At 38.2% G+C, this 15,402-nt stretch overlaps 1 protein-coding gene across 1 annotated transcript; it reads right to left on the bottom strand.

Moving 5' to 3' along the window:
• Positions 1–937: 937 nt before the first annotated feature.
• Positions 938–14,497, bottom strand: LOC127811659 (putative E3 ubiquitin-protein ligase RING1a). Its single transcript, XM_052351722.1, has 10 exons — positions 14,071–14,497; positions 13,904–13,949; positions 10,638–10,696; positions 5,463–5,544; positions 5,195–5,315; positions 5,058–5,099; positions 3,810–4,280; positions 3,483–3,590; positions 1,807–2,007; positions 938–1,397 (listed from the first exon to the last, which is right to left on the bottom strand). The coding sequence occupies exons 1-10, from the start codon at positions 14,471–14,473 to the stop codon at positions 1,371–1,373; spliced, it is 1,560 nt and encodes a 519-aa protein (XP_052207682.1). The 5' UTR covers positions 14,474–14,497; the 3' UTR covers positions 938–1,370.
• Between the last annotated feature and the right edge of the window lie 905 nt (positions 14,498–15,402).

Consider the following 15,402-nt stretch of genomic DNA (forward strand, 5'->3'; position numbering starts at 1 on the left):
TACTTATCCATTCTCTCTCCTTTTTGCCTAAAACCTTATTTGTCGGGTTCATAACTTCTCCTTCGCTTTCTCGCCTTATCCCTACACAACCTAACATCAATTTTTTTTTTATTATCGAATCATCACGAACATCCCCGCTGTTCGGTCCCACGATATCAACAGGAGATGCCTAAATTAGAGAACTCAGCGGCCAGTTCGATCCCTAGTCCCGCCGTAAATGTAAAAGCAGCAAGTGATTTTCAACTTTCAAAATCGTTTTGACTGCTGAACTTCCCCCCTTAAACAAGGCTCGAACACTGAACCTAAGAGCCCAAACGTGTGCTCAATTTATGTGAGTGCAACTTCGGAGATTTATCTTTACACTTACTAGCCGCCCATGCTTTCTATAAAGTCAAGGCATATAAGATAGTCGAGCCATTTAAGACTTGGCTCTTACTATGTACCTTTAACACATGTTTGGAATGCATTCTATTCACACAATACAAAACGGTTTGACTGTGGAAGATAAGATACTAGTCTATTTGTAGCACTTAGCTGCCCCTTAACAGCTAACCGAATGTGTAATTGTACGAGGCAATATACTCTTTGAAAACCATGTCGAGGAATTCCAAGAAATTTGTGGCCACTCCTTGACCCCATGAATATGGTTTCCATCTAATGCGATTCCTTCTATCCCCATTAAGTTTTTTTTTTTTTTTTTTGAACATGGGATATCCAGACCTTCAGTCCGACTAATCCTCATGAACACATGCAAACCACCCCATCTACATGAACTAGGCAAAGCTCCACTACATGGCAAGCGGAGCTCCACAGCAACTATAAGGGACACGCAGTGCCTGCACTAACCCCACCACATAACATGATGGAGTGGAAAACCGCATCAACTACAAACCAAGTAGAACTTATAAACCCACAACTACAACCTCACAAAGTAATATATTCAACTTATCACCATCTAAACTACCACCTCAAATATTACCAGAACAAAGATTAAACACGTTTCAATTCTAATAAAACAAAGTTGGCAAGACTCATTTGAGAGCATTTCTAGTTAAAAAACTAGCATCGTCTATTTTCCAAAGAAACTCAAAGGATCCACAGAAAGAACTCTATAGGGAGTATCAGAAGACTGCACACAATGACACAAACAACAATACCTATTTGTAGTTGCAGGAGTTCATAACCCAGAGTCATGTTACTGAAACCCAGCATAATTTTTGACATCCAACACACAGAACAAAATAGCAGCTTTTCATCAGGCCTGAAAATGGCCGAGGCATCCCATCAGCAGCATCAAATTTACATCAACCTTGTTTTCCAAACAGTCGGGCAATTTCTCAAGGCCACCAGCAGGCTTTACGCGCAGTTTCTTAATCCTTTAGCCTATATCCTAGAACCTGAAACAACAAAGAACAAGTAAAACATTTTGGTATGCAAAAGAACCCAAATTAGTAGTTTGAATCACCATTAGAAGCAATTTGTTTCTCTTCCACAGCATTTGGAAAGAGTCGAGTAAAATGAACTTGGGTAACAAAGTTCCCAGAGACTCAATATGATTAAAATGCCCGTTGCAGTTTAAGACTTTACAAACACCAAGCAAGCAGAGCAGCTGCCAACACGGCAAAATCAAGTTTTTTCTAGAAATTTTAAAATTTGAAAGACTATACAGGATCAAATATTAAGAAGATCATAGATTCCTATGACATTTTACTGCAATGGTAGGATTTCCAGGGGAGGTCGAATTGATAATAAACAACACTTGTGCATCTATGTAAAAATATGCATGTAAGAGAACTGTAAACGCACCAAATAGTTCCCACTTAAAGCACAGTCAGCTTTGAGAGCTGCCAAAGTCTCTTGCCCTCCCAAAGTTTGGTACTCTACTTTGTTTTCCATAACGGTTGAAGGGTCCAGTGTGTACTGCAGACCAGTAGTAGTACCAGGTTGCTTCTTGATTTGTAGTATCTCAATATCTCCAGCTGGCAATTGTGTCTTATTGGCAACATACTATGCATAATAAAAGTATCACACATAAAAAAAAAAAAAAAAAGCAACACATGTTAGAAGGAATTCAAGGAAATACAAGCATTAAAAGTGTCAGTGAGGAGAGAATGAAAAAAGTTGTACTAAGAATACAGAAGAGTTCTAGCTTCATTGGTGGTATTTATAAGATTATCCCAAGGATGCTGATAACTAGACTTAAAATGGATTGGTTAATCGTCAACTGGTGTCGAGACTCGAGAGTCCCAAAATGGCTTAGCTGGGTGTTGACAAATTTTGGATACAGTTGGTGTGGCTAATTAGTGCTTCGGTTCAATATTGAGAAGTGATCCTGAAGTTCTTATTTGCAAACCAGATATTTGTAGAAGTTACGATCACAAGAATTTGGATTTTTATTGTCTACGAGACTCATTTCAATTCCTAATACAATAGAGAAGTTAAGAAGGGCTTTTTATGGGATGGTTATGGTAGCGAGTTCAAATTTCATTTGGTTTGTTAGTAAGGCAGATAATATGTAGAAGAGTCATTGAGCAAATATGGTTGTGAATTAGGGGATCGATGTAAAAGTGGAACTATTTATTTCCCAATAGATGGTCTGTGAAGGGCTATCTTAAAGGGTAGGGATAACTTTTATAAATTTGTCCAAGTTAAAGTTGGGTGTAGGATTAGGGTTAGATTTTGATTGGGTAACTTGTGCAGCCACAGCCTCTAAGAAGTATCCTGATTTATTAAGGCTGGATGTTAGTAGAGAGGCAGTTCTGGCCGAGTGCATTTCACTCTGCCCTTTCAAGAGTGTGGTGTACAGGATATAGGTGCAACTTCCGAGACTCAAAAATGAGTTCCCTGTCCACTCTTTGTAGCTAGCTTCTCATTATCCAGTGACCGAGCAAGAAATGGACAGATTGGTACAGCACTATTTCACTCTTTACACCTTTTATGGTGCCCTTACTGGTAAAGGGGTCTCTATTTTCCTTGGAAAACTGTTTGAAATCAAGTGCTTCTCCTAGAGTTGCCACCTTCATCTAGTCAGCTGTCATTGGTTCCATTCTTACCATTGCTAACTTGATGCACAGACAGATAGTCTTCCATATTTCTTTATGCGTAAAAGTCATGAAGAATCCACGAACCATCTTGTCCTCCACTATTCAGTGACTTGAAATGTTTGGGCCTTTGTTTATTCCATTCTGGGGATTTATTAGGTTTATTCCATTCTGGGGATTTTATGTGTGTGGGGTCAAATATTTGGCATGAAATAAATAAGGGCACATTTGAGAATGTAGAGAATTTTTGTTTAAAGGGTCACATTGTCTCTTTGTTTTTATTCATGGTATAAACAATATGATAAGTGGAGAAGTGCACCACCAGAAAGCTTTTAGAAAACCGTCATCATGGAAAATAAAGGAACTCAGTGTATTCAGTATCCTGAAACAATATCCCATAATTACCAAATCATGCAGAAACATAGCAGAGAGAATACTCACTTCTTTAAGGTGTTCAACAGAAAACAGTGGCGAGCAATAGAGGTGTAGCTGCTGCACACCTGGCATTCGTTGTTGGTCCAAGGAAATGAGCATAAGATGGACATCTAGCTGCAAATAAGAACCTCGAAATTGAAGAGAATGTGAAGTCATACAGAAATTGTAAAATGTCTTCCATACAAAGATATTGAAACTGAAAGTACGTGAAACACAAGAACTAAACAAGCACATCATGGCATCAAAACTTAAGAATTTAAGAAAACTTCCCAGTTGACATATTTCATAGGTAATTCCTGACTAATAAGCAAAGAATCCAGTAAATGAGCATACCTTGTCATCATTCTCCTTCAGGTTTTCAAGGTACTTAGCTAGCTTCATTATTCGGGTGTTCCGGACACTCTTGCTCCTAGCACCACCTCCACCCCAAGCAAGCATTTCTGGGTTCCGAACAGGCCCAGAGGAAGTACCCCTGCTTTCTCTACTTGCTTCTAAATCAACGTCGACACCTCCACCTTCTGAAGTTGCAGCTGATGGAGAAGGCTGGGAGGACTGACCTCCTGTCCTCCTCCTGTACCTCCTATGCTTGATTTCTGTACCCCGTTCATCATTTGAAGAAGAATCCTTATTTCCATCATGATTATTCTCATCCTCATTGTCTTCAGATCCTTCATGTTCTGTTCCCCTGGTTATTCTTCTTCTCCTTCGATAATTGATTGGTAATGGTTTATCTTTACGCTTTTTGCTCCTTGTTACCAGTGCTTCAGATTGTCGTCGAAGAATTTGGGCAATCGATGCTTGAATCTGTACATAGACATTCATGTTAAAGCACTCAAGCCAAGACAAAATTCAGACACAGGAAAAAAGACTGAAAATTGTAGCCTTACAACATTGTAAATGAAAACTAAGCCTGATCTCTATAATGCATGCAACAGAATATATGAACTTGATCGAGTGATGGTTGTTCCAAAAATTAGATTAAATGAAAGAATCATTTTTTCATTGAGACAGATGATATGCGGATAATATATATAATACACACACACACACAGAGTAGTCATAGCCAGCAATGGTGAAGCTTCATTTCTTAATATCATGCATCACTAGATGTTTGCCATTATGTTTTGCAATCAGGATGGCCTCTCTATCAAGGCACTTAATTAGGCTGGAAGCTGCTTGCAGAGATATAGAAACAGTGATTTAATATCTCATACATGATAAGACATTAAGATGAAGATGCTGCATCTCTTTTACTACGCTACTCCCATTTAATGGAACAATGAAATTTACAGCATGCAATTAGCAGGTCAGGCATCTATGATGATGGTCACAAAAGCATTTATCAAATGGAATTTGGATAAACAACAGGCAGCATGGATGGCAAGGTGAAGAAGATACATCGCATACTGCCTTTCAAGCCCACCTTGATGATTATAGCATTTATATTGAGAAAGCATCATAAGTTCTAAGGGACTCCTGCTTCCCAGATGCAGTGCCAATGGACAAGCTGAATGGTCCAGATGTACAAGCACAAATGACAGGCACATTGAAAACAAGGAAAACCTTATCCTCATATCTCACCTGCTTATTGCGATTCTTCTCATCTTCATGGAAAGCAAGTTCCTAAAACCAAAAATCACAAAGAAAGTGCAAAATTCTTATTAAACGCAGAATGTGCATAACAAACGATGAAGGCTGCATTAGGAATATACTTCTACCTCCTCCTCATATTTCTCAATATCTTCATATAGAATCTCAATCAAGGAATCAAATCGCGGATCATCTCTCAGAGAACGCCGACTGGCGCAATGTGTGCGGCAAGCAGGACACTCGTTATTACTGTAACAAAAAATCAATTATCAACCTAAGCAAAAATATAATTATTGTAGGTTTGAATTACCTCTTAAACATTCTCTTATCATGATCCAAGGTTCAAATGTTTCCTGAATCAATTACTAGTAATGGCATAATATTACAGTTGCATACCCCAAACGCATTGATTTGTCAATGCACTCCCTGCAAAAGCGGTGCAAGCATTCCATCACAGTCCTTGTTTTCTTAATGATCCCTGCCAAAAAGAAGGAAAAGGTGATATTACTTTATAAAGTTGATATTTATCATGAATACCAAGCAAAAGAACAAGCACAAAATCAACAAAGAAAAAGGTATCTACAGGAGTCCCAAACAAAATCAATCTGACAATAAATGCGCCAATTAGTCAATTACCAAATAGAAAAAGCACAAAAATCAGCATTAGAATCTCTGAACCCTTTAGAGAAGAGCAGAAAAGAATTAAAACCTAAGGCAAGTACAGGTTCATTAAGCCATGAGAAGAAGAAAGTTAATAACTATGTACATTTAAAAGTAGAGGATGCACCACATATAACCAAACTATAACTGCAGGCTCATAGACGTGAAAACATGGGGAAGCACACTAAAGATGTGGTCCTCGATGGAAAACTATGGGCCAGAGGATAGATACCTAAAATTTATCAGCAATTACTACCCGAAAGTTCTGACAAGGCATAGGCAGAAGCACCATAAGGCCTAAAGGATCTAATGCATGAATCAAAACAAATAATGAGAAGAAATTCTTCAAGCCACCTCTCCAGAATACACCAAGGATGGAAAAGTTAACACCTCATGGCATGGCAAGGAGTCTTAGAGAAGACCAACTAGAAAAGACATAGCAATACTGATTCAATGAGGAAGTATATTATGACCTGAGAAGCGCAAGGGAGTGGCATCCAACTGGTTGCCCATACCTGCATGAAGTATAACACGTAATGCATAATAAATACGTTCCAAACTCTACCATTAAATCCAATACTCTTCTTGCAGGATTTATTTTTTTTCCTTTGCCCAGTTGCAGGATGAGTTTTTAGTTAGCAATGGCAATGGACAGGACTCCAGACCCCTTCCCCCATCCAAATCCCCAATAGCAGCTTTTATAAAGGCACAGGTCTAAGTACCCTTGTATCCCCAACTTTTCCAAGCCTACTTTACTAATTGTGTAATGGCAGCTCTCCTTAACAGCTTTCTTGCAGGTGCACCAGCTTCAGGCAGCCCCCAATCAGCCTTTTCAGGTAGCTAGCATATAACCTTTACTTAACCATCCATCAGGATTTGCTCCCCAGTAACCCTGCATATCATCCTTGTTCAGCCTTCCTAAGCTTTGTGCAAGCCAAACCAGCCTTTGTGTCTATCCACAATCATCCTCATATGCTGCACACAGTCACACAACAAACACGCCCCTTAGACCAATAATTCTCTCATTTCAGCTCCAACCCACTAGGATGCTGAAGTGTTTCCACATGGCTACCATCCCACCTGTTGCATACACATTTGGAACATATGTATTTGCAATTTTGTTGGTTACAGATTGACCACGCCTGGTAGCCATCTGAAAATGTCCCATACTCCCCTTTTGGTTGGCCAATCACTAAGGAGAATGCCAACATCACCCTGCATACCTGCAAGGCAATAAGTGCATATATGTGTACCCATGTAGCTGACAAAGAGAAAGAGGTATAAAGAGAAAGGTTTTTCAAGAATTATACCTATGAAGAATATGACAATGATCATTCAAAATTTGCATCTAGGAACTCACTTTACAAGCCATATTCTAAGAAGCACAAATAAAAGTAGAAGACAGACACAGACAGGCACATTGACACAGTAAATTTGAAAAGATTATGACACAGCATGGTCATGACACATAAAATAATATAGTCATATTTCCTTTGTCTTGTGAGGAACCAACCAAGGTTTCAAGTTGAGTGTCACATTCTAATGCTTGGGGGGTGGCATACATGTGAGGGTAGTTATAAAGGTTATGAGCTGTACCTAGAGGAGGCTATATGTAATTGTAGTTTTCAGTTTTGTCGGGATGTAAGGTGTGGGATTCAATATATAAAGACCCGATCCCATCGGCTTGAGGCATCTCTCTCTCTCTCTCTACTTCTCCCATTCCCTTACTAAATATTCTCTTATCACATTGATCATAGAGAATTTTGGCGTTAGATCGGGGATCTAACAAACTTGGTATCAGAGCACAACTTGGGCCGACAATGATTTGGAGGAGTTTTGATGGAAAAGGGTACATGGATGAAGAATTTGGAGTCACAACTACAACAATTCAATTCCATTGTTTCTGATATGCAAGCTTGAGTGGAATTGTTGGAGATCGGATCAACCAAGAACCATGAAGCGATCATGGCGATGGATAGGAAGATGGATAATTCCATGGAAGGCTTGGAAAAAAGGTTAGATGGAGCGATCTCACATATCAGAGAAGAGATGGGAACCTAGATCCGATATCAGCTCCAAAGTTTCATGGTAATGTTTACCCAGCAGAATCAGGTAAGAATCTCCCCTGATTTTCCTCCTAGAGAGAGGTTAGAACCAGTCTTAACCGAACATGGAGTAGGAAATGTGAATGCCAACCCCTCAGAAATTGAGGTGGATTCAACAAAGATAGAGGAGATTGTAGTGGAGCAACAGCAAGAGGGACTGATTGTCCCAAACCAATCGAGGTTCCCAATGCTTAAATTAGAGATCCCTACATTTGATGGGGTTAACCCATGGTGGTGGGTGAGGAGGTGTGAACAAATGTTCAATTGGTGATGCCTGGTATCGGGTGGCTATGGTATAATGTACCGAGTGGCTCTAGCAGCGGCCTATTTCAATGATGTTGGGGATGCCTGGTATCAAGGTTGGTCAAAGGTAAGGGGGGAGTGCCCATGGGAAGAATTTGTAGATAAGTTGTGTGAGAGATTTGGGGACAAAAATAGGATGGATGTCGTAGAGGAGTTTAACAAACTTAAGTAAGAAGGAGTATAGTCACACCAAGCCCGATTTGAGGAATTGAAGTCCCTCATGCTCAATCTCAACCCACCCCTCTCCGAAGCATACTTTGTTTCCAGCTTCATGAGTGGGTTGAGTGAGGAGCTTAGACCCATGATGAAGATGCTACAACTTGGAACAGTGGAACAAGCAATCGAGAGTGCTAGGCTGCAGGAGTTAATGGTGGAAGCAATAATGAAGAAACCAACACAGCAATCGAAGTGAATGATCATTGGAACTACATCACAAGCAAATAAGGGGTATGGCAAGGAATTGGTCAGGGTGAACCAGGGATCAAAAGGGGTGATGACTCCTACCCCTACTAACTCTATAGCAATGCAGGGTGGGAGGATGATTGAACAGAAAAGGCAGGCAAGGTTGTGTTTCAAATGTGGAGACTGGAACTTTCCAAGACACCAATGCAAGAGACAGCTACTTACTTTTTGGGACACCAATGCAAGAGACAGTTGCTCTTGCTTGAAAGGGGGGATGGAATTATGGTAGAAGAGGAGGAAATAGAAGAACCGATGGGATTAGAAGGGGAGGACAATGGGGAGATCTCCTTACTTGCTCTCAAAGGGCTAGCCAATACTAAGATTATTAAGGCTGAGGGGAAGGTGCAGGAGTGTAGCCTTATGATTTTGATTGACAGTGGAGTACCCACAGTTTCCTGGATGAAAATACAGCTAAGAAACTAAATTGTAGACTCACGAGAACTATTGCTATTGACAGCCATTGACAGTCACTATTGCTAATAGCAATAAGGTATTGAGTAATTCAGCTTGTGCAGGTTTTTACTGGGAGATGCAAGGGGAATTGTTTGAGGCAGACCTAAGGCTTCTTAAACTAGGGGGTTGTGATGTAGTGTTGGGGGTGGATTGGATGAAACACGTGAATCCAATAAGCTTTGATTTCAACATGATGGAAGTGACTTTTAAGGAGGGTAAGAAGTTCACACTTACTGGCAATAGGGAGACAAGGACTTGTAAGATGATCATAAGAAAAAAAGCTTCACAAGATGTTTAAGAGCAAGTGGGCCCAAGTTGCCCAACTATTCTCCATCCAGACTACGGAGGTGACAGAGGAAGGTATGGAGCAGGACGGGAGTTACAACTGGCCATCAACACCCAGGGCCATAACAACTTGGAGGTACACCAATTACACCTACTTAATATACTCTTGGCTGAATTTGAGGATCTCTTCGTAAAGCCTAATTCCCTACCACCTAAGCAATCTTTCGATCATTCCATAAATGCATAAATGCTGCTTGTTTCTAGGACTTTGTTAAGCCAATGGACTTAAAAGATGTGGCGTAACCAATAATGAAGTTCCTTAAACATGACAAATGATGTGAGCTAAATATCACCTCTCTACTAGCTGCAGACAAATTCAATCAAACTGCATAAATACTCTCTGTAGTTACAGATACTGTTCCTAAAATTCCAACAAAGATACAAAGCCATAAAATCCCAGCATCAAAGGCTAAAAACATAAACTAGTCATACCAGGCTTTTCCATTACTTCATGAAAAAATATGCACAAAATATGTCACATGGGTTAATCAAAACCACAGATGTAAGAATTACCTAAGCTGCAAGTAGATTTATCACTTGAAAACAGAAATATAACTTAAACTGAAATGCGGGATCGTTAAAACAATACAACCCAAAACCCCATGGGATAAGCATCATCCTACTAGTTAGATCAGCAGCATGACTATATGCTTATCTGAATCTCAGCATATACTTGGGTAGGTAAGTAAGCCGGATTCACTTTGAGATTCAGATAAGGATAAAGTGGAGTATGTGGAACTTATGTTTATTATATTACAAGCAGTCAGCACTAATGGTGACATAACTTACGAACTCTAACCAAGAAAAACCTTGTAAAGTTGCATTAATGAATTAGGAAATTTCCCAGAAGAAACAGTAATGGTCAAGTATTACTTATTTACCAGATAAGACATTGGATACCATGAATTTTATTATTGGAACATGGTTAACTACTTCCTTATGCTTGCCTCTTTCTGTTGGGTCTCCATGGTGTATAGATTTACAAATCGCATCCATGGAATGCAAAGCCAAATTTAAATTAAAATGTGGGAAAGAAAAGAATTGGAAAAAATGGAAGATCAGTTCTAGCATCCTAGCAGGAAATTCCAATAACAAAATAACAATAAAAGTGTCAATAATGAGGGACTTGTACAGTTGTACTTGTGCCTTTCAACATAAACACAAATGTTTAAATTAAACACTGACAAAGATTTGCAATTATGATGTCCTACACAAAATGGTAAAAGGAGAATAGAAACCATACCTAAGCATATCGGACATTGCACATAGGTACGAAGGGCTGGTAGTTCAACAAGTATCCATCTGCAAACAGATGGAAAGTTAGTACATCACAACCCAACAACAATAACATACAAATTGATCAAACAGATCAGGCACCATTAAGCTCTTGGAGAACAAGAGAAATTGCACATATTTCCCTTGGTTGCTCCATTGAACAATTTCTAGGAAGAAAAAATGTAATGATGGTACTTTTACTGAGAGAATGGTTCATCTTGTTTTACTGTCTTCATCACCACTTAAAAAGAGAAAGTTAGTAGAGTGAACGCTCACCAGCCACCATTCTCATTCATGTCAAACAGCTTTAGGAAAAAACAAAGTCACCAGAGCTGACCATGGTATCATAGTTCAGATTTCAAGAGATCAAGTTCAAAAGTCTAGCTACGTGTACATGACACTATTATAAATGTGCATTGCACTCTGGTTCTGAGTGTGTTAGTGCACTTTGGTTTAAGTCTGTCCAATAACAAGTGAGCAACCGTGTGGTTGCACAAGAATGGAGTGATGGAAATAAAAACCAGATTTTAAAAATGTGTTGTTGTGTGCCATAAAAACAATTCATAAGCTTCCAAAAACAATTTAGCTGCTCAGTTTTTAAGTAGAGGAAGAAGATATCAGAGGACTTCATTTCATCCCCCATAAAGTTTAGGCAAATCAAGCCAATGCAATCCCAATTTATAATATTGCTCAACTTCTCTCAAGTTGATGCATAACATGGATGACACCTAGCAAGCTCTCCTAAATCCCTTGGGATAAAAAATTCAACATGCATTGGTCCAGCTTGGTATTTGGTAGATCTTTTTAGTCATGTGAAGGATCTTATTTTGGATTTGGTAGAAGCCAGAGAGTTAGCAAAAGGAAGAGAAACTAAAAAGATCCACTGCTTTAAAGCAAAAACAAGGGACCCACTGCTTTTTATAAAAAGAAAGCAACTTATAGTGAGACCCACACTTATTATTGCTCTTAGCATTAATATGCATAACACTATACTCAATTACCAAACACTGCTTTTATTAACACTGCTTTCACAACACAGCACAACAATACCAAACAAGCCCTTAGAAACAACAATACCAAACAACACAGCACAGCAGGGTCCAAGCCAAGGATTTCCACACATGCATATGTACATATATACATGTTATTTAGGTTGTTTTTATAGAAGCAAAACATTTCTAGCGTATTTGTGAAAAAAAAAAAAACAGTAAGGCATTTTAACTCTCCTTACTGTTATTTGTGAAGGTTCCATATCGTGTGTGTTTAAGTCGCAATACAACTTTTCTAATAAATACTGAACCATATGCTAAGGAAAATTTGAGAGTAGCAAAACACCCTTGCCACCTAGCACTTGGTAAAATGAAGACTAGACCAGTTATGAAAGCAGCATGAGCACCAAAACTTGAATCGGCATTAAACATATCAAGTAGGTCACATATGAAATATGATCTTATGTTACTTGCAGGTTGCATCTCTACTTCCCTCACTAGTTGTTTAGTAGAAGCACAAAACAACAAAAGAAACTGAAGAAAGCAATACCATTCAGGGTACACATTTTTATCAGCCACAGAACCATGGCTATTCCATTTGCAAACCAAGAAACCAACTTGATGGTGGAATCAATTTATGTTTACAAGCTTCTAATAATGCCATATGAAAGTGGGCAGCTAGACAAAACCATACTCTTCAAACTTTAAAATAGGAAGGATTTCTACACACAAGTACTAAAATAATGCTCACAAACATGAAAGTGCATAGGTAAAAAAGTTGCTCTTTAAATATGTAATAAAAGAATGTCATATAAATGGATGAGTATAGTTTAATGGATTAGAGTTACTGAATCAATTAAAAAAAAAAAAGAAAAGTCTTGGCTAGATCATTGTACTGGCTAGCCGAGTCAATTGAAGAAGTTATGGAAGCAACATGTATACATGAAAAGAGATACCAACATATTCATCTAAAGTCTTAACACCACCAGCCAACTGTAGATCAACTTATAACTTTTATACCCAGCACCCTTCTAAGAATCCAAATCAATTTTTAATAAACAAAAGAAACTTATTACACATGGACTCACTGACTTTTAGCAAAAAAAAAGACACCAACCACAAATGTTGGATCAGAGATTCAGCAATGACACATACAGACGTGTAACAAGATTATAACAGTCTAACCAAGAAAATTATGCAATTTTCTACGCAAGTTAGTCCTAGGCATATGAAGAACTTGTTGACCATGCATAGCAGTAGGCAAACAATAAGATTTCTTGTTGAACAGAGCGTACAACCCAATCATGTCTGATTGAGGGGGGAAATTTATATGAAACTAGGATGCTAACAATCACATCCTCAAGCTCATTAAAGTCAGTGGAGTGAAAGCTTCCCCCCACCATTTGAGAACATAAACCAAAATATTGTTTCACTTATCCACGACCATGTGAATCTTTCACCAAGAATGTGCAAGCCAAGTTCTATTAGTAAGCAAGGCCAAACTGCATCATCCAGAAACAAAAATCACATGCCAATAAGGATAGAAGCAAAGTTACCCAATCTAGCAGAAACAATATGCAGCAATAGCAAAAATATTGTTAGGAATTTAAGTAAACGGAGAACAAAGAAGAATCCCTCTGCCTCAGAATAGAACTGACAGGACAGGACAACAAACAATAATTCATAACAACGTTGCAGATGCATGGGCATCAAGGGTTCTAGCTGCTCTTATAAGGAGATAGACTATAATGTATAAAAAGGCATGAAGAAGGCATAATTCGAGTTGGATCTTTCATGTGAATCCAATGCATCGCATGGAGACACTTCAAAACAGTTGGTCAAATACTTTCATATAAAAATTTGCATACTTACATGAACTTCTCACAAAAATATTACCAGAAGCCTAACATTACCCGGACCAAATGAAGACGAAAAAATTTAGCAACTTAGAAAGTTTCACGCGAACTGATAAGCACAGCCAAACAATCAGATTTCAAATCTACTAGCCACACAAACATAGTAAGGCATGCAAGAACCTCTCCTGCGTTAAATCAATCAGAATCCAGACGTCAAACTAAGATGGAAACCGCCTTCATCTTAACCGGAAATCATTTTAATACATCCGAAATACTCGATGCTCTGAAATTATCTTAGAAAAGCATAATAAAGCTGAAGCGGCTAAGATAACACAGACATTGATCAAATTGATCGGAGAAAAGGAAAGTAAAGCAGAGAAAGAGATTACTCGGGTAGTTTCGCAGGGTCGTCAGACGAACGGCTTCCATCGGAATCTGATAAGCAACAACCGAACCCAAATCGATCGTTAAAAAGGAAGAAACTTTAGAAAGTAAGATGCACAAAACACGCACATATATATGTGTACATATATATATATATATCTATATATATTACCCTCTCCATCTGGGTCTTGGTCTTTTGGCTCTTCTTTCACTTCCTCTTCCTCGTCCTCGTCTTCTTCCTCTTCTTCGTGGTCTCCACCTGCATCCTCTTCAGTGCCCTTTTCTCGCCGCGATTGCTTGTTCCGGCGGCAGTGCTGCTGCAGAGAGTCCTCATCGTGGAGAAAATTCTCCGACGACGAGTGACGCTTCTGTGCCGGCATTCTTTGTCGCTTCTTCGAACCAAAACAACTTCGGTTTCTGGGTTTCCGTCCTACCCTCTCTCTCTCCACGTTCGCCCGTTCCTCTCCAGCGTCAGAGTCGGCGTCGGCGATTTGAGAGAGAAATTGATCCAATGCCGGATTTCTCCTCCGTTGAGAGGAAGAGAAAGAGAAGCCAACGCGAGAGGAAGGAAACATGGGAGATTTTGCTCTATTTTTTTATTTTTATTAAGATTTTTTTCATTTTCGTCGACTATTATTTATAGACCGATCACATGTCTCGTGAGATAAAATTACGATTTCACTCCCTCGTACCCGCACTTTACGCACTCTTCTAATATAGTAATCATTGCCCTTGTGTGAGAAATAATTTAAAATATTATAATATATTGTATTACATCATGCGTCAAACGTAATATTCTTTTATTTAAGTAATATAACGTCATTATATAATTAAAATATGTAATATTACTTATACACGTAAATATAATATAATATTATTCTTAACACAATATATAAATAATTAAACAAATTACATAAAATTTAATTATAATTAAACTATTTTATTGTCATTAAAATAAATATTTTCTCCAATCATACACTTAATTAGTTTTAGGTAATTTTCATGTAATTTAAAAGTTGATTTATGATTTTTCAAGTAAATTTAACTCTTTTTATCATTTTTGAAGCATGTATGATTATATGTTTTCTAAAACACAATGATGTAAAATTTAATAAATATTTCAAAATAAATAAAAATCTCTTGATGCGGATTAAGTAATATAACACTTGTACTATTATACATTTCTTTATGTATATAGTCCATTCATGTTTAAATAAAGAATGAGAGTTGGTAGGACATTTTTTGTTACACAAAAATATATTTTTTTTAAAGTTATCCAGTATGAGTATGATATTGCTTGACTTATTTCATTAGATTCATCTTGACCCAAAACAGGATTTGTGTTTGTCTAAATTGAAACATGAGTTGGGATTTTACTATTTATGTAATACAATCATAATTCTTCTCTCTTACACAATACGTCTATATAAAGACAAAAGGCGCCCGCATGGGCAGCCCAATTGGTCAAGAAGGGGGCACAAAGTGCCTTCCGTGGTGAATCTTG

The sequence above is a fragment of the Diospyros lotus genome, chromosome 10 (assembly GCF_014633365.1).
Source record: "Diospyros lotus cultivar Yz01 chromosome 10, ASM1463336v1, whole genome shotgun sequence".
NCBI classification, from domain to species: domain Eukaryota; kingdom Viridiplantae; phylum Streptophyta; class Magnoliopsida; order Ericales; family Ebenaceae; genus Diospyros; species Diospyros lotus.

Bases quoted from the DNA above. Each gene is read 5' to 3' on its own strand.
- LOC127811659 (XM_052351722.1), bottom strand. From the start codon at position 14,473: ATGTTTCCTTCCTCTCGCGTTGGCTTCTCTTTCTCTTCCTCTCAACGG. The intron at 4,281-5,057 runs GTGAGATATGAG...GTCTATGTACAG, and splicing joins AGAAGAATCGCAATAAGCAG to ATTCAAGCATCGATTGCCCA. The intron at 2,008-3,482 runs GTGAGTATTCTC...TATTATGCATAG, and splicing joins CTGTTGAACACCTTAAAGAA to TATGTTGCCAATAAGACACA.